Below are 26945 nucleotides of genomic sequence, written 5' to 3' on the forward strand. Positions count from 1 at the left end.
CTGGGATTAACTTCTTATGTCAGTTATTAGATCCTTTATCTGTCTGCTTCTTTCATCAGTCACTTTAACCTCACTGTGCTTTGGACTGCAGCCCTATCAGAGGGTTATAGCGATTTCAAGGAAATCTGTATAAAATGAAAGCCTGAGGACTTCTCTGAAGGTTCTTTCTACAGTTCAGTAGATACCATGTCCCATACTGCACTTTGTGCAGTAGGAAGTAAAGTTTAAGATGGTGATACATGTTCTGAAAACATACTAACATGCTTTTTCAATTAAAAGTAGATTTTCAAGATTGCATGCATTGAAAACCAGAAGTTTCAGGGGTGGAAAGCCAAGCATGAAAGCCTTCATAATCCCCTTTCAAGTGATCACTAAATACTCTTCAATATTTTTTCCACCTTTACATGGAATGAACAGATTTTTACTCTATTATTTTCTCTATTAGCACTCAAGGAATCATATCTCCTCTCAAATATATGTATGTTATTGTTGTCTTTGGTATTATTACGAAAGTAGAATTCAGTTCTATCATTGAACTCATAGATTCATGTCTTGACTTGGCTCTTCTCCTACTCTGCATGCACTTGAGAAGGTACAGACGAATACAATGATTTACATTTCCTAGAGGCTGAATGTCCATCTATGTGTCTGCAATGCCACTTCTAGCTATTTGGGCAACTTAGAGTCTGATCAACGTTTGCTACTGTTTTCATAAAAGAGACACACAACATACACAGACTGATACTAAGCAGAAACATGAGAAGCCAATCGAATTTTAAAAGAAAATTAAATATCTTAACAGGTAAATGGACATTAAGCTTATGCCACATGTGCCTGCTTTCTGTGTTTTGAAATAGCTGCTTTTCAAAACTTTGGACAGTTTTTCTCTGCTTTTGGCCATTCTGTCAGTTTTTAACCCATACCCTCAACCAGGCTTGATATTTTGTTTAGACATTTTTATCTACCATATGTCAGCTTCTGATGGCTACCTTACAACTAGTCTTTTTAGCCAATATTTTAAAAGACTTGGCATAAACCTAAATAGCAATTGAAGAAATTACACGAGAAAAAGTTGTCTTTGACTAAACCTGGGGGTATTAAGACCCTTAATCCGCATATGTGTTTGCAAGAATTGCACTGAGCACAATTTTCCAAGGAATCTTCATTCATTAGTGAGAATAGAAACAATGTATTAGCTACCAAACAGCCCTCACTGCCTCTCTGATCACGACTCAGAATATTCCCGTGTCTTCTGGTTAGTATTGCAGTAATGCAACATTTCTTGGCATGTCTGTGCAAATTGAAAAAGAATATCACAAGGTGGTTTTCTTGGCTATGACATTCCCAACAGACTGTAGCATGTGTCAACAGAAAAAGCCAGAGTGACGTGCCTTCCACTTTAATCGACAGATACATTACATGCCAGAAAACAGCAAAAATACCCTTTTTAATGTAGCTTCTAGCAAGATTTCTAACATTTGATCTATGAAAAGGTTCAACAAAATAAAACATGTTCACTCATGATGGGTTTGACTGTATTTAGATTACTTATTATATGAAGATCATTATCCTTGATATAAACCTGTCACATATTAAAAAAAGACCTTATATGAAGATAAAGGTTCCCCAGAGAGTGTTTCAAACCCACACCATATTCCAGAGCTCTGTATATCATATTCGGGGCTTTTGAGTTAACCAGAAGTCATACAAAAGTACATGTAGCCAGACAGCTCGTTATTGACTTTGTTTCTGAGCAGGTTTATGTACATTATTTATTCAGGCAGCTGTAAGGAATAGAGTGCTCTTATGCAACATGCTCCACATTTGACAGATTCACATGAAAGTATGCAGTGGTTCTGTCAGTACATTTGGTCAAATCCCACCCTGTTTTTATTAAATTTATGAAAAAAAAAAAAAAAAAAGCATTGAACATGTTTCTCTGATATAACAGCACTGCAACAATTTTGTGGTTACTGCTAGGTTTGCGCTCAGCTGCATACTTCGAAGTATTTTTTGGTGCCATGGACGTCTGGGCATTTAGCAGTACACACCTTCTGCACTACTTTAATTTATTCACATCTTTACATCAACTGGGGCTTTGCAACAGTGGCTTGTTCCTCGTTCAATAATTCTTGGTGAGGTGCAACAACGGGAAGGATTGACTTTATGTTCTCCAGCTGGCACAACTGTTCATTTTAATAAATTAAATTAATCTCTTTCCTTATACAATGTAGCTGTGAGCAGACTTGGAACTCTTACCTTCTTATACAAAGCATGAGTAATGATTACCTCTTAGGTGGGAGTGTGCAAATTCGTGTTTTATTGTCTCAGTCTCATAAAAGAAATATTGCAACATGAATGCCACATATATTTTTAACATAATATCAAAACCTGGCAAAATTGTTGGCTCTCTGATGTTAATAATTTATAACATTTTTAACCTAACTTTATGACCCTAGATTTATTATCTTTTTTAATGCCAATATCTCTAATGTGTCCTAACTAAAATGTGGGGAATCTTACTGACAGATGAAATTAAAGCCTCTACTTGCCCATTCAACCTAAAAGACTTGAAGATGCCACTATAAATGGTCTGGAGAATAGAGGTCAGAAATCCTAATCCAGAAACACTTGCCAGCCATCTGAGACAGATGTTCTGAAGGGCTGCAGTTCCTTTTCTAAACTGCTATAATTTTCAGGTGTCTGTACAATTTTGAGAATTTCTTAACTTAAAAAAAAAAAAAAAAAATTAAAAAAAGTCCATAAATGAAACCCTTCAGCAGATACTGAATAGTGAACAGAAGACAGTAAGTTATATTTCTACAAAATCATTGTAATCACAAAGGGAAAAGGAACTGCTCTCCTATAGGTATGAATGGAAACAATTAAACATAGTAAATGAGCATGAAAATATCTTCTTGAGAAGAAGTATTATTAATCTACCAGCTTCAACTGAATAATCTTCTCATAACACCTTAATACTTGTAACAAAATAAATTATCTGTTTAAATGGAACATTTAGTCTGCATTCAATACAGCCTTGTCATGTTGACACTACTAAGATAATAAACAAGTGGGTATTAATTTAGAATACGGAAATAAAATATACACTACTCGAATGATCTGAGAAGAAAATGCATATTTTCAGTCATCATTTTAAATTGTTAAAAACCTATTAGACAGTAAGATCACAGTAAATACACAACTTCAATATGCTCTAATTCTGTGCAATTTATGAGATTTAAGCAAATATCAGTGAGAGTTTTAATTTGGATCTCCCAGCAGCTAGACAGGATTATTGTGAGTGTAATAGTTTTATGTTCAAGTGGGATTCTGCTGTATTAAACTCTTTGTTAAACAAATCAGTCAAGCGCTCTCTCTGGAATTTTAATTTGCACCTTTGAAGAAGATGAGCAGTGTTTCACTTTTAATGTTTGATTATCAGCACGTACTTTAAAGAGGCAAGATCTTACCACTTATTACGAGTTTTCTTTCATTTTCACTTGAGCAGAATTATATTTTAGCCAAAAAAACCCACAGAAAACAAAAAAGGCTATTATTGCCTTTAGTTATCTATCTCCCAGGGAAATTTAATTTGCAGTAAAAAATGCTTTGTAAAAAACTGTTGCGATGTTGTCAACTTTACTAAAATCTATTTTCTGTTAGGCTGCCAACGTTTGTTATCATGTTAACTACAACAGCCCCATCCTTTACCAATAGCAGTGCCCTCAGCAGCACCACCAGAATTAGTGTGGACACAGAAATACAGGTCTTAAACTTCTCCAACAATGCAGCTTCACTGCAAGACCCTCCAACTTTTTTAGTGCTGTCTCACTCTGATTCTTTCCTGCCAGGTAGGTAGCACATAAGTGAGTGACTCATCTTTTGTCATCTTCATTTTTAGATTTGCTTTCTTACTCTAGTTCTGAGTAAGAAACAAGAATCTGAGGAACATTTCTAAGCCAAGAAGGACTTCTGTAGCCCCCTGTGGCTCCCTGGCCATCCTCAGGTGCCACTCAGGCTCACCATCCAAACTGCACACACATGATCTTGTTTGTTTTCCCAGAAAATGCATCAGCAGTTCCAGTTCCCAGGGACTCTGCAACCCCACAGATCCTGGGGCACCCTGTAGATCGTGATCCATCTGCAGCAGCAGGTTTAGGGTCACTTCTCACCCAGGTGTTTGCATGGAGGTCAATGGAACTATTTTAATCAGTAAAGTGAGGTCTGAAGGCTTTTAAAATATAAAAGACTGTAGTTAATTGAAACTAATCATTTGGACATTCTTCTGGGCTAGAAAACCAATAAGTTAAGTTCTTGATCTAAATAATGCTGTGTAGAGGCCTAAACTTTGGTCTCACACATTCAGATTGATGTTCTGGAATGGGCAGGTCTCTTGCTCTCTCTCTTTTCATCTCCCTTTGTCTTATGTCACCACTAGACTCTCTCAATTCTCAGAAAATATGGCCAGTTAAAGATTAATCACAACTGATGTACTCCCCTTGCCTCAGCTTTGGTTTCACTGTTCTGACATTTTCCAATAAAAACCAAAAATGCATCCGACCCTGGCTGCTGTTGAATGCCTGGAAAGTATCAGTGAAGAATTAAGCATCTCCTCACTGTTGAATGGAAGCCCAGAATTGATGTAATTTTAGCACAGAAACAAGCAGACAGTGACTGTTTCCTCCTAGGTAGGAATGTGCAACTACTTCTGACCTTCTCCAAGACATGGTTACTATACAGTGTGGGAAGAGAGATGGCAAGCTTACTTCATTCATGAATGAATGAATCCACAAGGTCAATTCCAAATCTCCACATACCAGCCAAGTGTCTCAAACTTTCCTTCAAAGGTAAAATTTAAGTCCCAGCTAATGTCACTCTTAATTAGAAAGGAGTAACGACATACCTTATATAAGATTTTATGCCTGACTTCAAAAGGAGCTACCTGGGTTTGTTTGGTGTCTTTACTTTGAAGAAAATGTCTTTTATTACTTATTTTAGTACAACACATTAAAATCAAATATCTCCTGTAGCAAAACGATTCAAGTCCCTGGAACTCAAATAATTTTCTAATAAAAAATGCATGAGACAAATAAATGCACTTTATGTTCCACAAGAAAAGGCAGTTTCAACAGGCTAATGCTCAGAGAAAATTCATTTTATCAACCAGCCATTTCATTCTTTGGTGCTGTTACAAGCTCCTTGCGGTTGCTAAGCAACCATAATTCATCGTACCTTTTAATGGATACTCTGCTACTGCTGAGAACATTAAGGTGAAGAGAATAAATGCCTTGGGTGAATCTTGGAATCTTTCATTATGCATGTCATTCTATTTCTGTAATACTATAATGCTGAAATGTTTCTGTGGCAGGAAACTGAGTTGTGGTAATTGCATATTCCACTCATATATGTTTTGTAAGCAGAGCAGCACGTACTTGTCTAAAATGAGCTATTTCTAACATGATTGAAATTGGACTTTTCTACTTCTAAAGGTAGTAAATAAATCTGAAGGGAAGGAAAAAGAATGCGTCTGGAGTAAAATGTCTTGAAATTTTCAGCAAGAGTGACAAAATCCTATGGCATAAATTGAAAGTAATCAAACAAGGTTGATTGTAACACACAGTTGTATGTGAATATATGGTACACAATTGAAAATGCAAAAAACACAACGAAGAAAACACATATACCCTGTGCAAGTCACACCTTTTTAAAACACAGAACATTCAATGACAGGTACATGTCTGCTAGATGAGGCATTTCTCTCTGTTTTATTAAAGCAAACCTCAGGTTTCAGCTGAATGCAAATGACAAATATTATGTGCATTTTCCTCCTTGTTGTTTAGGGCCTTTTCTTTTGAGAAATACTTCCTTATACCAGCCATAGGGGCACAAGGATGAATGCAATTTCACAATCAGGTTTGTATTTTGCAAATAAATAGTAAAGACATTATAAGGTACGATAAGAGTGCTCAGATACTTCCAGTGATGGATAGCACTACAAGACCCTAAGATGGATTTGCGTTATGGGTTCAGCCTGCATTTTCCTGATTATCTTCTCTTTCACACCTGTCTATACGAGGTGACGTGCTCCTAAAAAAACAGTTGTATTCAGATAAGATGTTTTCCCTTGTTTACACATTAGATTCAGCTTTGTATTTTATTTATTTTAGAAAGGATACAATTAGCCTTGAAGAGAAACTTCTTACATTTTTTTTTCCTATGTACATTTTAACTTCACTTTCCTTGTTACATGTCTTGGCTCCTCATTGGGAATGCCAAGCAATAAGCACTATTTCCTCAACCATTTACAGCATCTCCCTACCAGAGGCTGTTGACCTCAAACTCATCTTGGAGTTGCATGGGCTGTGTTTATAAATTTAACTTTACAAATAATCGTTTTGTTTTGTTTTTTGTTTTGTTTTGTTTTGGTTTGGTTTTTCCCATGACCTGTATTTCCCTCTATTTTGTCAGGACACTTCTTTCATCCCATTGCTTGAAGGTGACAGACCTCTTTCTCTGAGAAACCTTTTGAAATCTACTTCAGGAAAGTGAGCTGGAGGAAAAATAAGGGGAAAACGTTGCATGTATGGGCACAGATGAAGATAAGAAACTGATGGCTTTGTAGGATGGAGTTAGCATTTATCTGCTCTAAAGGAATTTTACTTGTTGCACAGCTCAAGGGGAAACCAACACACAGCAGTAACAGGAAAAGTAGAAAAGATAATGCAAAGTTAAAATAACTGCATAAATATGTCAAAGCAAATTATTTCCTTCTATTTTTTCTTCTTAAGTATTTGAATAACTCTACTTTCCACCAAAAGAAAGAATACTTGATTTTTCTTTCCCCCTCTTCTTCTTCTACCGTCCTTCTTTCTTTTGTCTACTGCCAGTAATAAAAAACAACACTGTGTGTTTTATAACCACTGTCTGATAATTTTCCAGTGAGGAAAATGTCTTTTCTCAAACCACTGAAGTTTCCTCCAGAAATGTCCACAAAAGTAAAAGGGTGAGATGAAGGAGTAAGTAGCTCAACTGTCTGATTTTCAGAGACTGTTTCCCCCTGACATGTTTCATTTGCTGATGCAAATTACTCATTTCCTTTGCTCCAAACATTTGCTATGCAGTTTCATCAATAGAGTCTGCACAGACCTGAAGAATAGTTCAAAAATTCTGTTTCCTAATGATTCTCCTTGTTCTTCTTTGCCTAGAGAATGGTAACGCCAGTGAGTAGCTATGGACTGGAAAAAAAGCCTAGAAGGTAGAATACTGAACCATTTCTGATGGTTCATATTCTCTTACTAGGTTAACAAAACTGTAGGAATAAATAGCTGATTTCCACACAGGAATAGCAGATATGGAATCATAGTAGTCAAGCTTCAAAGCATTCCTTAAAATAATTTCATAACATGTCTTGGAATCACTTGATCATAGTTACAGAAAGACAGGGGCAAATTAAAGGTTTTGTGTCACCTTAAATTGAAATAATGCACATGAACAATAATACTTGTATCTTTCAAAAGCCATATTACTTTCTCTTGAAATGTTTAATTGTGAGTTTGATCAAATCTCCTGTTCCTAAAGTTAAGAAAAACTATGCTTAGGTAATTCCACATTTCCTCTGGTGCGAATCTGCTTTGGCCAATGTCTTGCAGTTTTAAAAAGGATCAAAAATAATAAATAATGTGAAGAATGCAAAACTAATACTTCAAGCTCCACTATGAAGTAAAGAAAGAGGATACTTACTATCATTTATCAAAGTAGGAAGAGAACAGCAAACTGAGACCTAACCACTGGAAGGTCATAGCCAATAATGTTTCTGCAAATAGAAATAGGTTGCAGAAGCATCAAATGCAAATTACTGTTTGCTGGAGAATTTTAATAGAGTTCTACGTCACATTATAAAATGTTTAATTGTAACCCCACTTTAATAACACCATCTGATTAAATGAAAAGACGCCTTGCTGATCGTAATTACAATCTGTCAAACTGCATATTTATTTACAGTTTGGTTTCCTAAAACCATAAGATAAAAAAAGGAAACTCTATTCAGCTTGTCAGCAAACTATAATTATTATGTATCCTTCTGTCAGTTTCTGCATAAAACTTTTGGTTCTAAAATGGAGCTAATTATAACTACATCAACAGTTTTATAAATGCTTGCTTTCCCTTCTTTCCCCCTCCCTCCCTCCTTCATCAGTGAATTCTTTGTTCCAAACTCAGGAGGAAAAACTTCGTCTAAGTAACATTCATTTCTCTATTTCATCTTTTCTATCCTAAGTTATTGTTAGAATACAGAAGACTATTCAATGTAAATATTATTTATGGCAGTGCACCTTCCTAGCACTGCACTCAAGCAAAGCCACGGGATTAGGACTCTATTGGGTTTTTTTTTTCTGCTTTGGCATTAATGTCTTGAATATCAGCTAGAAACTCTTTCCAAGTATATCATGTAGCTCATCTTGTGCAAAGTCTATTTATTGTAATTTATAACCCTTCACAAGAAACAATTTTCCAGGCAAACAAGAAATGAGTCCAAATGTCTGAACACTAGTGTATGTATCAACCAGTTATAGAAATTACATCTCAAAGAAATGTCTATTAAATCATCTGGCCCATCTACTACCCAGTGCAGAATTTTCCCATACGTACATGTTCCAGTGCTTTAACACTACCTGGCAGACCATTTGGATGACATTACAGGCATTTTTTTCCAACCTTCACCCGTTGCTTATTTTTATCCCATTACTTGCAGTGACATTCCTTCAGTATCATAAGCATCTATTCCTTCAGCCTTGTTTGCTAAGTAATGGATGATGATAAATAAATATAATATTGAAAATATGCACATAAACAATTTCATAAAATAATACACTATAGCTGAACCTTCAAGAAGAGTTATTTTGCTCAGTGTAGGTCATGGGCTAATACAATCTGGATCATGATTACATGCTAATAAGATTTGGGAAAAGCTGATTATTTTTCTACTGTTTCGTAAATGGTCAAGTCAGCTGTGAACCGAAACAGTCTGAGTTAATATACATCCTCTTGATTATTTATTTTCTAGCTGTTCCATCAACATGTATTATCCATCATTCATTTCCTAGATAAGTATATATTTTATAAATAAAAATATTTACATATGTGAGCACACTTTAAAAATAAAAGACAACTGAAAAACTTGAATGGTCTCCATCAACCTCCACTGGCTGCTATGTTTTATGGATACAATGAAGTTAGTGAATTTTTAAGGTTGATGACCTGTAACCAGAGCTCTCCTGAGGAGCCTGTGCAGTTGCTATTTGGATTTAAAAAAAAAAAAAAAAAAGTTAGATAAACATCTATCAGGAATGACAAACATGTAGTGTATCCTGCTTTTGGGGAGACTGCCTTTTAAAGTAGTCCCTTGGACTACATTCGGGAGGGACCTTAGGGTTTCTTCTGGACCAGCTTCTGTAATTTGGTAACTAATGCAACATTAAGACTGCACTGAGCCTGGATCCAAGAGGTCAGGTTACTCAGGAAGCTTTTCCCTGTAGTGCAACTTTGCTACACTGTCTTGAATTATAAGATAATCAAAATATTAAGTATAGTTTCAAAACTGCACATTAGGTGATATTTTTTCTCTTCAGACTTGTTACAGCTTGGGCTACTTTTCCAAATGTTACAAAGAAAACCATTTCAGAATCATGATGGCAGAGTGTGAACCATTACTGACAAACACATTTGTTGAGACCTCCTGAATCTGAGGTAATGTAAAATCTAGATTTTCACAATTTTTGAATAAAGGAAAGCATACACTATAGGGTGGTATCTGTTTCTGTGAAACTCTGGGAAAGCCCCTCTTAGAGCTGGAAAGTATTACCACTAGGGCAAATCCCACTGTGATTTTTCAGTTAGTCACAGGGCTCCTAAAATGCAGTTCAGAGGGAGAGGCTACAAATGAGAAAGCACAACAACAACGAGCACGGTTAAAACCTACATGGGCAAGACTATGGGCAGAGATTTTCTTTTCGTGTGTTTTCCCCTCCCTGCATTCATGAAAATTGATGGCAAATGAAAAGAAACACATGTGCAACTGGCTCATAAGGCCTGGGACTGGGAGTCTGAGGCACCAGACTCCCTGAACTGCATTTCAAAGGCAGTGAAACAACCCTTGCATCTTTTCTGTGGCTCTTAAATAAGGCTCCTGTATGACTTCCAGGCTGCATGATAGTGTAGAGGTCTCTGCTATCATCATATCCAGCAACTGTAATTGTTTTATGTACAATGTGTAACACATGGCATCTTATTCCTGTCTTTATTGCACTTGAGAACTTCTGGTAGTTCTAATACTGAAAGCTCTCACTACAACTGCTGCCCACCTTTGTGTTGTGGAACATCAGAAATGAACGTCAGCTCCTGGTAATACTTTTGTTATTATGGGTCCCACAATGTGGAGTCATCTTCTCTTGTCTTGAGATCTGTCTCTTTCAGCCTTTTTTAATTTGGGATTCATCTGCTGGTGTATATTGTGAATTGCATTTTATTGAGTTTTTAATAAAGTAAATGTCTTTCTATTCCACGATATAGTGCTTGACAGAGATAAGGGACTGATATTGCAAATACCTATTTGTATAGTTATTAGCATATTACCTTCTTAGCTAATTAGTGACTACAAAGCCCTTCAAGACACAGAAAGAAACTGTAGAGGAAAAGCTTACTGCAAGCATTATTTTTGAAATGCTGTGGTTAATTTTTTCCAGAAAAAATAACTTTTAAAAGTTTTGCCAATGGTTATTTTACACTGTACACTTTCTTTCAGGCAGCGTAAGCCACACTTAATATCCAGATCAGCACTAAGCCTATTGCACTAAACACTTTTTATGCTCCTTCATAAGAAAGGGGAGTGTAATAAAATTCATTAAACTGAGATCCTGCACTTGAGCATTAGGGCATGTGTAGGAAACTGAAGCTTAGTTACTGAGTTAATCTCTGAAACTCTTTATGTGTGAATGAAAGTAATCTCAAAGTGTATTAGAAGGAAGTTCCATCTCTGAACGCATTCCCATCAAGGGCCTGATCCTGTAAATCCTCTGTGCACAGGACTCTTTTGCTAAAGGACCAGAAGATCTAATTGCACCATTTTTTCAGTTACGTTAACTTTTGTAAGGGTTGAGTGAAGACACCTGTAGCCCAATGTCATCCATTAGGTAGCAACTAAGCTATTTCCTTTTAAAATCAGATAGCAAAAGTAGAAAGCAAAAGCAAAAAGATAGAAAGCTACTGTTAGGCACTGTAATCTCACTCATAACCCAGGGATTTTGCAAATATTTTCTATGATGTAACTATGTAAAGTGCACTGATTAAATCTGTTGCATCTACTTCAATAATTTGTCCCTAGTTTCAGTCCCTTTTTAACATACAGTGTGGCTCCCTATTTTGAAGAGAAGAGGAACGTTGCAGATGCTACATCCTGTCTTCAACATTCCCTTTCCAGCAGAGGGCTTCCGTGATTAACAGTGTGATACATATTTACTTATACATATATATATTCATATATATGCACCCTGAGCACTGCAGTCTGTTATCTCCATGTAAGGACAGACACCTGGATGCCATGTCACCACCTGTAACATCTCCTTTGTTTCTTTTCTTTCCCCACATGCTGGTTGGAATAGGAATGTTAGGAACAAACTGATAAGATGTAAGACAAACTATAATGGCTTTGTTCACCTGACTTCAGATGGAAATGGTTCATTTTTGGGGGGTTTTTGTAACTGAAAGATATGCACAGGCATGCCTTAGAGGTCCTGCTCACTCCATAATGCTACTTGCTCCCACTATGTATTTAAGTCCTTTCTTGGAATCCATTCATGATATGCACAGAAAATGAATTAAGAACGTTTGCTTTCATGTTTATTGTCCAAATACAGAGACAGCAGCATATAAAATGTGCCATAAATGCAGCTGAAAGATGCATGAATGAGGCTGCAGAGATCCTAAGTTGCATACACGTGGCTGAAGTACAGCATTACATTAGCAGTGGAGGTTAAGGGTTTGCATGCTGTCCTCAGGGAATCCAAACATGAGAAAGGACATTTACATAGTGTGTCTGTACAGATTTGTATAAATGAAGGAGAGGGGAAATAGGGGCAGATGCCAATCTAAGATAAATCTTACACTTTACACATTTCTTACCTTCCTTGAGAAAGAACAAGGGACAAAAATAAGAAACGAGTTATTTTTTGTTGATGCTTATTTCTCCAAATCTCAAAACTCTACCAAGTAGACTTATTTCTTTCCTTCCTGTTGTTAAAAGTAGGTTGAAGTGGAAACATTTATACTTAAAGTTCTGTAGAACTGTTAAAACAGATAAAAAAACCTTTGAGCCTACTATTTGAACCTTAACATCCCTTCAATTCAGAAAAATCAAGGAAGTCAAGAATGTGCTTTTTCTCCTAAAGTTAATGAAAAATTTTGCTAAATGACTCTGCATAGGCAAGACAGGATGAGAAGAATTCACACTCCATTCTAGCAGGTGACAGCATCATGAAACTCTGGGTTGCCAGTGTCTCAGCCTTTGGCAGGGTCACCCAGTACTTCTGAACTTCAGGAGGCAAATGGCAACCGGAGTTCAGACAGTGCAGGCTGTAATGGGACTGGGTCCATCCACACAACATATCTTTCTGCTCCCTGAACAAGATGGAATAAGATGATGGATACAGGAGAAATCCACAACTGGTGTGCAGCCTTCTCAACTGCTTTCAAGTTGGAAGGAATGCAAATGCATGCATTTAAATAATGAAACAGGTGGAAGGAGAGGCTACTTCACCTGGTGCTCAAAAATTTCCCTTTCATCTGCACTGTGGGCTTCTCCTTCATTTTGTCTTCACAAAAGCATCTTCACAGTTTTTAAGAAGGACATTTCACTTCTATTCCATCCACAGGCTTTAAGATCGGTAAGATTTTTATTTTTTTTTTTTTTTTTGCCAAATACTGAGTTTCAGAAACATTTCATTATCTTGCTGTTCTTGACAACTACATTGATGTTAAAAGAAGCAGATTAACATCAACTATCTTTGCTGCTGAAATCCCTGAATTTTTTACATTTTCTGAGAGTTATGTTTTCTATATTTGCATACTCTATATTATCTGTTTTGTTTGACACTTGCAGCTATGATGCTTCTTATGCATTAATCATTCCTGTGAGCACTTCACATGTGAGGTGTTGAATAATCTACCACCCGCAACTGAAGGCTTTTTCTTTGTGCCACATTTATCATGTCTTAGACTGGGTCTATCTGGTTAAGGTCTAAGAAACAATAATTTATACCTCTACACATTTTTTTTCTTACTTTTTTATGTAGCAAATAAATTCCTATCAGACAATGAGTAGCTGTTGTGAAAAAAAGTTTACAAAAGCATTTTCTAAAGAAGACTGCTTTAAAAAAAATAAGATACACCACCCTGTTATTCCTTCATGAAATTATACTGCAGTTAGGTTTTGTTTTGGTTTTTTTACTTCTGAATTTGTGAGAAATGCAAGCCACATGAACTCTCCACAACCACGTTCAAATAAGAAGAAAGCTGTATTTGCCAATTGCCAGTAAATCAACAGCTTCATTGGTGATTTAAAAAATGAGACCTGGAGTTATTCTAAAAAGAGTTCTGTTTGTTTGTGGACAAATATTTTCCTACAGTAATTGATCAAATATTTACTTGTTCTAACTTTAAGGTAAGTTTTTAGTACTTGCAGACAGAAAGTATAGCTTTACTAGTTATTTTAAGACCAGAAAAAAAGCTATGTTCATGAAGAACACTAGCCACAAATATTCTCACAGTAATTTTAGTCCTAGTTGACCTTGAGAAGGTGGGGTCCAATGATAGACTCCATCCACAGGGTGCTTTCTTCCACTATGAAGATTTCCTCTTGTGAAGAGCAAACTAGAGGTGCTACCAGTGGAGCTTCTACCAGCAATGCTCCCCCCATCAGGTGTGGATGGACTCATGTTAAGTGTCAAGTGCCCTTGAAGGACAATGTGATTTGTGGGAAGGTTCAGGGCCTGCTGCTGCAGTGTGTGTGTGGAGGTTGTGTCATTAAACCAGTCTTAGATAGAGCACATAATTTTTGAGAAATACCTCATCTTGATTTCAATAGTCACAGAACCAACCACCTCCCATAGTACATTATCTCAATGGTAAATCTTTATCACCATTGCAAATGTATGCTTTGTTTCCAGTATGATTTTATGCAGCTGTAATTTTTAGACATCTGATGTTTTAATTTTTATTTTTTTTTTTTTTTTTTTTTTTAGGCACAATACAGAGACTTCTACTAGCAGATATGGAATATGCGTGTATTTCTAAAACCTTGATCAAGTTACATTTTAATCATCTCCTCTACATATCCTTTCTGCTGTCTTTGTGATGACAAAAGAGTAGAGCAGACATCAGAAGTAAGGAAAGGTAAACATGATGTCCCAGAGCCCTTGATGGAATAAATCAGCATAATTCTACTGAAGACAATAAAGTTATGCTGACTGACATCAGCTGAAGATTTGGCTGTGTATCCCTATGGTTAGGCTGTTTGACAAAACATACACTAACTATTGTAACCATTAGCCACACAAGGCTTATTTCAGTGAGAAAATCCAGCTTGTAAAATATCTTGGGGTTTTTTTATTATTGAAAAAGAAAGATGTCCTCCAAGAATACAAAGTTGCTTAATAAGAAAAAAGAAAAATACTTTAACACAAGATGTTCCATGACCTTAGCTTTATGATTTGGTTCTGATGGCAATAACTCACTGCAATAAAATTTGAGGTAGCAGCAGGTCTGTGTAGCATAACAGTAAATTTCGATGTAAACTGAAGACCAGAGCCTGGTAATGAGGCACAAATGTGAAGTATTCACCAGAGACTAAGAGTATCTTCTACACTAGCATGCAATACAAGATACAAAAAAAAAGCATCCAAGCATGATTCAAGCCTCAAAACTTAAGTTATAAGTGGCAAATATTTTGTTTTGTTTTGAAAGTTACTCATTTTGCTCATCAGGAGTAAAAAAAAAATCCTGTTCAACACTTGCAATAATGCTTAAAGGAGCCAAAAAAAAAATCAGCTTATAGGTCAGCCTCAAGATGAGTCATGGATACTTTTTTTAATCTAATATGTATGAAATTGGTAAAACAGAATTTTTTAAATACATCCCAGCTACAACAACGGCAATGTCCTGTGTTGGATTTATTAGCAACTATATTGTGAATCTGAGATAAAAAATGGAAAAAAAAAAAAGTAGCCGTCCACTTTCTTCACTGTTACACAATGCCCCATTTTGCTTAAGATATTGCTCTGCCATGGGCATATCTAAAACGTATAATACTTGAAAAAGTGTAATGTAATTGCCTGGGCTTTGATGAATTGGGGCATAATGTTAAATAATTATTCATTGCCTTTATTCTTCTGTCAGAATGTGTAAAAAAAAAAAAAGCTTTTTATTGCCTTTTTTTAATATAAGGACATGGGCCTTTTTTGACATGCATTTTTTTTTTAACTAATGCTTCTATTATTCCACATCTGAATAATTATAGCTGACATCATCTACTCTTCAGTGTCCTAAAAGATCTGTAGCTCTAGTCCACTGCTACATATTTTATGCATTACGGGAAATAAAATACCTCAAGATTTTGAAAATATTTGTTTTAAAACCAGCAATGAAATTGTCTGTAATCACATTTTCTGCTCTGCTTTGAAAGCAGCATTATTCAATATGCCAGTGGTCTTTTCTATAAGAGCAACATATTAGAAATTCATGCTGCTCTAATATATTTGAATTCATTGATGTACTGCACTCCCTATAGACCAAAATAAACATTTTTTGCTCCAGTTTCATATGTCCTGCATATTACCTACTGATGCATTGGTTGTCAAAACAGTTGCACAGTAGCCTTTGAATTCAAAGTGTGCCTTGACTGTATACTAAAAATGACAATAAACCTGTGTATATATTATGATGGCTTTTGTTGTCAGCGCAAGTAGAGCATTTGGGAAATAAATCCCCTGATTTCATTGTCTTTTAACATTTTTTTCACTTTAAACTTCAAACCCAGAAATTTGAAGCATTCTGAGAAACTGAAATATCTTTTATTTCTTTCTTGTAAATTTTCTATAGTATATAATCACAAGTCATATTTTTAAAAAGAGCAGCACAAGATTATAGATTAAAGGATTCCAAAAATAAGGTCTTTTTTTTCCTCTATGTAAAAACAGCACTGTGATTTTTAACCCTGGCTTCTTGGGGAATAAAGCAATCATCTATATGATATACTAAAGAACCTGAAATGTCTATAATCTTGTTGATAAAATGAGCATGCAATAAAACATCCAAAAGAATATATCCAAAAACGTTTTTATAGATAAATGCATTTTCTCATAGGGTTGCAAATTTTGGAAGGACATTTCTTGCCGTCCTTGGAATATTTCAGGAAAAGTCATGCAAAGAGAGATGTGCTGGCAGGTCAAACTCCAACTGGAAATGAACCAAACCTACACAGAGCTACCTTCAACCCTAGCAAATCAGGAAGGGATTTCATTATATAGAAACAAACATGCCTACAGGACCATCAGTACATCTTCATTAAACAGGTCTTTCTATATCTAATTGAATCTACTGAAAAAGCCAGAATAAAAGTCACACCCATTTTGAAGGAGGACTTTAGAGAGCTCCCATATATTGCTGACCATGCTGAGGATTCACACCACCATGGGTCACATTCTGCACAATTTCTGTCGACTTCTGTACCTCCAATACCCAGATACAATGAGAATCTATAGAAATATGTATGTGACAGCACAGCATAAATTAGTGTGCATATGTGTGTGTGTGCCTGTATGCCACCTAAGCAGAAAACAGAAATACACAAACATAGAAGCCAGTATATGAACTGACAGCAGAATAATGAGAAAGAGAAAAATTTGGAGATTTTTTTTTTTTTTTTAAGCTGTATGGGTGCAATATGAAGTGTAATCAAAAAATTTCCAAGACGACTAATTCCAAATTGAAGCATCAGACATACCAGAGGGCAACAGGAAATTTTTCATCTCCCAGCACTTTAAAATTTTTCAGAAAGAATTCCCACAGTGTAAAGAATCTGTAAGAAGCTGCTCTCTAACAAGAATTCACTGAACTGGTAGTGGGCTCTTATTGTATGTCTTTAAGCACTTCCACAGAGGAGAATTCTTATAGAGCTTGGGACAAATCCTGCAATCCTTACTCAAAGGGATTTCATCTGCAGCTTGGAGGGAGTGCTGCACAGTATGAAACCTGGACTTCAAATGGGAGCATTTTTGAAGGATTTTTAAAAGCACTACATCCTCAATTCTCAATCTGTCTAAAATAATAGAAATGTTCAGATGAAAACATCTGGTAGCTGAGATCAAAGAAAAATGCTACAGTCAGTGTACAAACTATTCTCTTACTTTGTTTCTGAGCTCAGCATTTCCTTTCTCTTGTTCAGCTAGCATAAATTAATTCTTTGCCTTTAAAAACACCTATGAAAACCACTTATTAGCTTTGACACAGACAAAAAGTAACACCGCTAAAATACCAAGATGGGTTAAAAACTGGCTAAAATAAAGGATGCAGGAAGAAAAAAAAAAAAGGCCAAATTCAATGGGATGCATATTGCACTGTAGCTGAATTTGTCCCAATGTAAGTAAATCTTGCTGAATACGTGAAATTAATTGGGAATAGAGAACAGGCAACAGATTCATTTCTAAGAATAATTTTTCTAAAAATACTTATTAGTGCTGTGAAAAATGAAGTGAGATACACGGCTTCCAAATACACTAAGCTGTAGCTGATATACTAGAAATTATATGGCACCAAGGATTTAGATAGATTGCAGAAACTTATACATTATTTTCTATGTGAGGCAATATAAAAGTGATTTAGGCAAGTACTTATTAAATAGACCAGAGTCTGATGAAATAGTAAAAAGAAAACTTAGGGATGAGTAATAGCAAGAGAAACGAGTCATACTGAAGAAAAAATATAAATTGTTCTGGATTATAAAGAAGAGCTTCAAAGCAAAGAATGCTAACTGTACAAAATCCTCTGTCTGTCCACGTCAATGGAAAGCCAAAAGGACAATGGGGCTCTTCTATCCACCAAAAGAAGTAACTGAGTTCACTGATGTGTTAACTTATATTTCCTCCCTCAAGTTAGTTCCTCTCAAGTTACCAAATTAAAATCAGAGGAACTATACTGTCCGTGTTTGAACCATATAAAATTATGGTGTTAACATCCTTCCAGTTGTACTAATGTGAGATGTAGCTTAATCCCCTTGACAGACAAGACAGCTTGAGTTAAAACTATTGCTAGTTAGGAGGACCTCTTGTGTGCAAAAGGCATGCAAGTTAGGGATAACAGTTGGCTTATCCTATGATGTTTCAAGGATCATGCTTTATTTATTGAACAAATCCTCAAAAATGACTGATAAAATTTAGCATATAGTTTCTTCAGGTCTGATTTTATTTTTTTTAATCTATACTAAATTCCACTATCAAAATTGCTTAGTTATATTATTCTGCTTTTTTGTATTAGTAATTCAGTGCAGTAATTCATTGTGATGATCTACAAACTCTCAAGGCCCTTTGTTCAGAGCTCGTTGCAAGAGGTTAACGTGGAACATCAGAGCTTAAAAGAATACATAGTTTTGAGCCATAACCACAGCTCAAAAGAGGTCAGTTCAATGAAATAATGCTTGTCTTGACTGGAGTACCAAATGTTTCTCTTACTTTTTCAAGTCCTTTCATAGCTCTGATTCTCAGAACCCAACCCAAGATTCATCTCATGCTCTTTAATGCATGCCATTTAATGCATAGCTTTGTAAAATGCAAGCAAGATTCAACATATTTCTGCCAAGCATATTTATATTTCTCTATGAAAACCTGTCTCGCTGCCTCTCCTCTCATTATTGAATATAACCCTGGGGTCAGATTCTGACCTCAAACTGAATGCATGCAACATCCTATTAAATCAATAACAACTAAGCAGCACGTAAAAAGCCAAGACTGCTCTCCCCCCCCCCCTACCCCCCCAACCCCCACAGTACAGCTTGTTGGACATTCTCAGAGGGAATGCAGAGCTCCTTGAAATCAAGGCAGCTTTATTTTTAATTAAGTTGCAATGAAGCCCCATGACAAGGCAGATTTCTGTTGTAAACTGTTTTATAGCCACCACAGCCCCCAGCTCGGGGGCTGTTAGTCTGAGGGGCTGATGTGGAGCTAAGCCTAGACCCCCAAGGCCCCAAACCTCCATACAGTGCCTCAGTTTCCATGCTCCCAGGACTGATCTCTTTCTTTTTAGGTGATGTGGTGGGAAGCTGGTGTGCTGGAAGCCTAAAAAACTCAGTCCCTAAGTATAAAGCCTCCCAACTGGGGCAACGGGCCTCAGGTCTCTGATTCTCCAGCGAGAAACCCAGACCCATGGATCTCTAGAAATGGATCTTTAACACTGGCTGTCCAGATTTGCTGTTCCTGGGCAGCCCATCTAGCAGTGTCTGGAGTCCAGCGAGCCCCACACAATGCCAGGCACCATCCTCTTCCATGGGGTTTTTAACTCCTTGGCCTAGAATCGTACATGGATGTGAAATAAGGCGCTCTTTGGAAAAATAGTCTTGTCTGGAGCTGCTATGCAAGAAGTATACTAATTATTTGCAGAGCCCACTTGAAAATGTAACATGTAAAGTAGTTCTGCAGTTGTTGCAAGCAATTTGACATTCAAAGAAGTGATTTATAATATCAGGCTTCCCAAGATTACAACAATAATGACTATCTGACAGACTTTATTAGCAAATCGTCCAGTCATTTCAATTGGATTCCGGCTGGTTAAGGACTGGGGAACTGTAAAAAGGCTATGAGATTTGGCCTAGAATCAGAAATAACATTTGCTGTTTTCCAAACGTGCAGTAAACAAGAAAGGAGATATTAAAATTTTGTACATCTCTCAGCACATGCAAATGAGAATGGAAAGAGCCTCGTCAGACAAACACAGAACAACGGCCATCTGGATCCAAACCCTGCTCCAGCAGAAGTCAAAGCCTTGAGCCTCCTTTTGTCATTATTTACATCCATGTAAAGCAGGAATAATTCTACTTAAGGCAGCAGGAAAAGCTCTGGCTTTGAGGAACTCAGCTGGAAAACCCTCCCCACCTACGGTGGGGGAAGGGTTTGACATAGAGAGTGTGATATAAAACCCAGAGTCGGGCCAGCCCGCTCCATGACTTGGCTGGTGCAGGAGCTGGGCCCTTGGAGGATTTCAGACAGATCTGTGTTTCCACAACTTCACAACTTAAAGTAGTACAGAAGGAAAAGACTAAAAATGCTTACCACAGAGAGAGAGTTGGAAAGCAGTGCCCCATCTTGGCCAAGCATGTTGGAAACTGTAATTTCGGGTAGATCCATGTTTTGAGGGTGGAATGGAAGGAGGCCATTGTGGTTCATGGGATGACACAGAGAGTGGTACCCAGACTCTATCTCATTCAAGTGCACCAGGGAGTGGTCAGGCAATGAGGGAGGAGTTATGGGAGGTATATTAAAATCTTCACTTTCAAGACTTGGGCCAGGAAAAGACTGGAAAAAAAGAAATACAGAAAGTGCTATGAAAATAATGTGAATAATAAAAAAGTCACATAAACAAAACAAAAAGAGCCCAACTCACATGCTTTTAAGTAGGAGCTTCAAATTAACCAAGAGACTGTTTTAAACACCCATATATTATAACAGTGGAGTTTCACCATTATGTGCAGAAGAAAATTGCTTCTGAGGCAGAAGAATCTCTGATACTTTCACAGCTTCAGTTAGGAACAGATTTTTTTTTTTTTAAAGAAGTTGAATTCAAACAGATTTCAAGGGTCTTATTAAAATTTTCCAAGAATGTTCATCTAGCTGAATACCTTTTCCATGGGAATTGTGGAAAAGGGGAAGCAATTTATAAAATTAACATTGGCTCAAAATGGTTCATAAGACTCCCTGCTACTCCGATCAAGAATTACATAGTGAGCAAGATAGATACCACTTAAGCACATTACCACATCACCATGCACTTTTTTTCCACCAAAGAAAAAGAAATATATACAGAAATAATAGACACTTTGTATGACTACATATTTAGTGCTTATAAAAACACATCTAAGGTATCTAAAAACACTGATTTTTCCTTTCTTAATATATGAACTCAATAATACAAACATTTTGTCAGTCATCTAAATTAGTTACTCCACAAAGCAGATGTTTAGTCTTTTATTTTCCTCTACCATTAAGTCATCCAACTCAATCTAATCCAAGCAAAACCCACTGGCAAAGTCAGAGTAATTCAACAAGGTGGATAATTGCTGTTATTTATCTACATTCTTCATACATCAGGTAGGCTCATTTGGGGAAGAGGGGTCAGTATGCTTATATTTCTTAACAGAAAAAGGTGAGCAGGGTCAGATACATGATCCAAATCAAAAGTTAGAGGAATCACTTGCAGTGGTTCAGCCTGAAAGCCTGCTCTGCTTTTCTGAGAGCAGTCACAGTTCTCATCTCCTCTGCTAGTGATCAGTCTTTGCATATCTCACACCCACAGTCATAAGGTTTACAGCACAGAGACTACTTCCATCCTTCCTGCTCCTCCAAAGCAACACAGCCCTGATCTGAGTGCTGCTTTTGTTAATTCTGGAGATGCAGGGATTTAAATCCATTCTGCTCCTGCAAAGTATATTCAGGAAATACTAAAATTAGGGCACAATTTCAAAGAGCAGCAATTCAAAGAAAAGGTTTTCCCCAAATAAGAGTTTGCAAATGGAGGAAATATGGTTACCAAACTATTTGGTAACTAGTATTATATTAAATTCATGATGAAAAGAAAGGTGTTTAAAGTGATCTTGAGCTCTAACACCACAATAAAAAACATCAAGGAACAGAAATGAAGGAAGGAACACCCATAACAGTGTTCTGAATGAGCACTGTCCCACACGCGTACACTTGTATTTGGTTATATTTGGTGAGCTTAGATCCATGTAACCTGCAGCTGCCAGGAGGGGACTTAAGAGGACATTTTGTGTTCAACACTTTTCTACTGTCCCAGGAGACTGATGGCTTCAAAAAAGTTTTCAGTGCCGTGATTTTGCAGGTACAGAGAAGTCTTAACTGTTTTCTCTCTCTCTGTCACCATCCTACAGTGGAAATACCTTGTGCTGCATCTTTGCTGAACCAAGACAACTTAAAACCTTCTAAAGGTGGAAGAAAGCTCTGCCCTCCCACCTTCCTTAAGCAAGAGTAGGACAAGCACCTACAGTATTCTCTCACCACTCGTGTAACAAAAAGAAGGGACTTCAACTTACATTTGCCATGAAAAGCAAATATTCCTAAGCCAAATATTGACAGGCTGGGTGTGCCTACACACTGGGGGTATTTAGCAGATCTCGTCTGTTATATGTACACTGTTTTTGCATGCTGAATGTGGGTAGTCCAAGTTTTACTTTAGTTAGACTTTCATTTTCTGTGTTTCAAATGCATCTTTGATTAGTAACACTTCAGAAAGGGTGGAAGCAATTGAACTGCCATCAGGACAGTAGCTTAACTTATTAAAAAGGAAGAAAAACATCAGTTACATCATGTGTAGGTATATAATAATGTTATATATATTATATTCACTGAACATTTTAAATAGATGGTCACTCTCTGATTATTAAAAAGAAATCACACCTTGGTTATCACTTGCAAACCATTTAAAGTGTATTTGAGCCTACATAACCTACCACACCACTGTCAACTATACTTAAATAAGCTTCCTAAAGTAGTAGTAGTAGTGCTAATTAGTAGGCACTAATAACACCCCAAAATGACATATAATTCAAGCAGTAGTACTTCCTATAATGTTTTATTTCTTTTCTTCCCTTCTTTAAAAAACAAAACAAAACCAAAACCACAGCCATAAACTATATTCCTGCTTGAATGAAGCTAGGAAGAACTCAATCCATATGCTAATGGCATAGGCAGATATTTTAAAGTATATGCAGAGCGCACAATTCACGTAAAGGTTTCAGCCAGTTTGGTATTTCCACACTTAGTATGTGTGTACATATACACATAATTTCCTCAGGGAAGTAACTTCAGCATTAATGAGACAATACTCCAGTTTGTCTTGCCCAGGAGCATGGTTCAGATACATTTAATGACCTGACACACTGTTATCTCAGAAACAAATAATCCCATACTCAACTCCAGCTAACCAAACACATCCCAGAAACAAGACTGCAGATGCTGCAAGTGAAGAGAAGGAAAGGAAATATGCCTGTCTTGACATGAGCAGCTACAAGCTTCTAACACCTTCTATCTACTATCCTTCCATCTCTTTCCTTGCAATTGTGAAAGTTTTCTTGGGGAATCAAGTGGAGTCCCCTTGATGCAACTTATCCAGCATTGGCAATGGGAGCTCGTGGAAAGTTGTGTTACACAGAAAAAACATTTAAGGAAACTCCAGCATGAGGCCAGGCCTGAGGCTTTCCCTGCAGCAAGAGCTCCCACTCCCAGGCCAGTCATCATCTGGTCACTACCCCTCGGCTTTTTTAGAGCTTCTCTCCTTCCAACCCAAAGCATTTATCTGGAATTTCTAATGAAAGCAGTTATCTGCCATCAAAAGCATTAGGGAAGGCTACACTCTCTGTATCCAATTACAATTCGTAAGTACAGCTCAAACGTATTAATAATAAATGGTGGTCTGTAGCTTCAGCTCTGTTAGGTTATTCTTGGGGGTGGGGAGAAACGTTAGGGTCTTCCCCACCCACCTCCCAAAGGTTTTTTTCCTTCATAGCTGGCTGTAGTACTAGCAGGACTTTCTCTATTCAGAAAGACATGGCATAGCTCCTTTTCATTCTACTGGTCACAGAAATACTAAAAAAATAAAATAAAATAAAAGCTTGTCTTTTCACTTTTGAATCAAGTAAGAGTAGCAGTAAATGTTTTATTTACTTTACTACAGAGCTGCTAGGAGCTTCGCCAGTGGTTTTGCTTTCATCTGTGACTGTGGGAATGGATGAAGTGTTTATCAGCTCTTCAGTGTAGGGGAACTTCGTGAGCTTTTATTGCATTCCAGAGAGAAAGCCCTCTGCAAAGTAATGACATTAAACCCACTACACAGCACTGAACAGGCACAGGCTTTAGTTTTACTTTATTATAAAGAAGATTTTCATTACACCTGTATTTATTATAAGCAGATTTCAGTATATTTCAGATGAAAACTACAAAGTGGGAACCTCAGAACTGAGCATTCTTCAATTTGGGCTATTTACAGACACAAAAATATCAAGGATGTCTTCCCAAATCTCAAAAGAAATATTTATGTTTCTTGTAAAATATTTGTGTCATTTCTGCCTCAAATGATGGAAACTTCATAAAGCAGGTGATCTTTGAGATGGCCACTCTGAGATCAAGAGGTCTCATTATCTATGTCACCTTAGCCTATAATTTTATGAGAAAAGCTTGCCAAAATAAAAGTATATGAACACTTAATTTCAAGTCACTGTCCAACTCAAGTCCAAGTTTTAGTTCCTGAGCAATTAATTCATTGATCTCCTTCAACTTATCTTTTATGACACCTATCCTGGCCAAATCCAGCAAGAAACTATGGAAGGGGGGAGCAAAAATTTGGGTGGAGTTGTATGTCAAAGGTCAGTTCTCTACTTTAGCACCACTTAACTCAAATTAGGGCTAAGCATCCTGCTGTGAACTCATACCAAAAGAATTCTAGTATTTATTTTTGAGGAACCCAGGTGCCCCTTGTTACCTGAAAAATATGGAAAATGTTTGCACAATGTGGTGCAGAACTGAGCTAAAGTAAAGAGAAAGAAGGAAATAAAAATAAAGCCCCTTTGCTTAACTACAGTGATGTATGGACACTGGCTGGCAAAACATACTTATGTTTCAAAATAATTTTAGAAGAACTTTAAAAACTAATCAGGTAAGGAAAACCAAAGGAGATACCTCAAACAGACTGACCACAACAGGCAGCAAGCATTCAAACATCCAATATAAATCCCTCTGGAAAGAGCAGAATGGAGCCTGTATGACTGCACAGAAGGCAACACACATCAAGTAAGTCTGATTCGTGTGCTCAGTGGTTGAGTCAAGAATCATGTATTAATGTATTATAATCTGGTATTAGCAACAGTTCCTGAAAAACTGGGAATTTGCCTACAGATATTTAAAGGAAATGAAAGGTTCTGCCAACTATGTAGAGCGCGTCTTAATTTTTCATTTGCACCAAGGCTTCTGCATGTGAACTGGGGAAAGATGCCAGTTTTTAAAAGATAGATGCTTCAGGCTGTCTCTTCTTCTATTATTGAACACATTGTTATGTAACAAATCCTTAATGAATTGAGAGTAATGTGTCAACAACAATGAGCTCATTAGAAGAGGAAAAATAGCAACATACCTTACGCACGTTCGGAAGTTGGGATAAAATATTTGGGAGCAGATATTTCTACGAGTTTTAATAGGATCAACCTTATCTCTAATTTCTAAATGGAGGACCTTCAGAGGCAAGTGTTTTTTCAGCTTCTTTTGTCTCTGCATGAACGTTTGATAGCTTGAGACTACAATGCATTACTGTGGAAACCTTCGGTCTGTTACATAAATCATCTTAACACTCCGCAAGAATTGTTCAACAGTGCCATTGATATGTTCAAGTCAATGATCCTGCAAACAATTTTTTTGTGTTTCTTTGTATGGTAGACAACAGCAATAAATCATATTCATTTAACAACACACAATATACTAATTTATCAAGCAAGAGCTATCAAAAATATATTATAGGAGAAGGTATACTTTTTTTTTCTACTCGGTTAATCAATTTCTCTAATTTACATTAGGCAAAGGGCAAAGCCTCAAGCAAAACATTAATTTTTCAGTACCAGATGAATTCTATTTTCAAGAAGGCGAACATGCTGACAATGATATTATTGATTTAAAACAATCACAATTTCAAAGTTAGCAGAATTATGTAAAAGAATAGTTTTTTTTAAGATTCTGCTCTTGAGAGTCTTTTTGTTAATTACATTAATTTTATATATATATATATATATACACACATCATAGCAGTTTGCTGGGAAGTGTCTTCAATGAAGATTTTAAATTGAAACATATTTTTAAAATGACATTAACCAGATGCATAGATATTGTAAAAGACTACACTATCTGAGCTCTGCAAACATCAATACTGTAATTGAAGCATTTGAACTTCCCTTCAAAGACTCATCTGTGCATTTTTCCTATTTAGAATGTTTGAGTAACTTTATAAGTCTAAGTCTCTTTTTAGAATCACTGATACTCTTGGGAAAACACTAGGTCATATGGCACACAGGAGGCATCCTCAAACCTCCAATCTGGAGTCCTACCTGGCTCACCTGCATCCCATTCCCACCTTCCTTAGCCTGTCCCTGGTGGGGACCAAAGTGTGGTCATTGTTCAATACCCTTTTTATTGTTCTCTTCTGAAAAGAAAGGCACTTGGTCCCTCACTGTGTGTGATAGTCCCTAATAGTGCAGCCTGGAGGGAGTAACACTTAGGGGCTGCTGAGCAGGACCCCTGCATAAACGTGGCTTCTGCTTGTCCAGAGTTTTGGAGATGCTGAAAGGAGAGGAGATTTTCAGCACAACAGGCTTCTACCATGTTACCTCCTAAAGACAAGTAGAGCTCCTCCATTCCTCATACCTATTGCTGCAGGTTCTTTACAAACCAGGAGGAGACCAAGAATATTCACAAGATTTTCTTTATAACAAGGGGAGCATATTATATTATTATTATTGCTGTTAGGATTATCATCACTATTAATCTTGTTGCTGTCGTAGTTATGTTATTGTTATTTTAATATATTAATGAAAGCTAAGATTCTTAAGGTGCCTTGGAATCCTACTTGACAAC

General features: G+C 36.7%; 1 protein-coding gene across 3 annotated transcripts in view; it reads right to left on the reverse strand.

Annotated features, from left to right (window-relative positions):
- Positions 1–26945, reverse strand: part of TOX (thymocyte selection associated high mobility group box) — a 221142-nt gene that overhangs the window by 69837 nt on the left and 124360 nt on the right. For all 3 annotated transcript variants that reach the window (XM_071737607.1, XM_071737608.1, XM_071737606.1), the window contains exon 3: positions 20370–20612. In XM_071737607.1, the coding sequence (XP_071593708.1) occupies positions 20370–20612 (243 nt within the window). The remainder of the gene's footprint in view (positions 1–20369; positions 20613–26945) is intronic.

The sequence above is a fragment of the Heliangelus exortis genome, chromosome 2 (genome assembly GCF_036169615.1).
Source record: "Heliangelus exortis chromosome 2, bHelExo1.hap1, whole genome shotgun sequence".
Lineage (NCBI taxonomy): Eukaryota > Metazoa > Chordata > Aves > Apodiformes > Trochilidae > Heliangelus > Heliangelus exortis.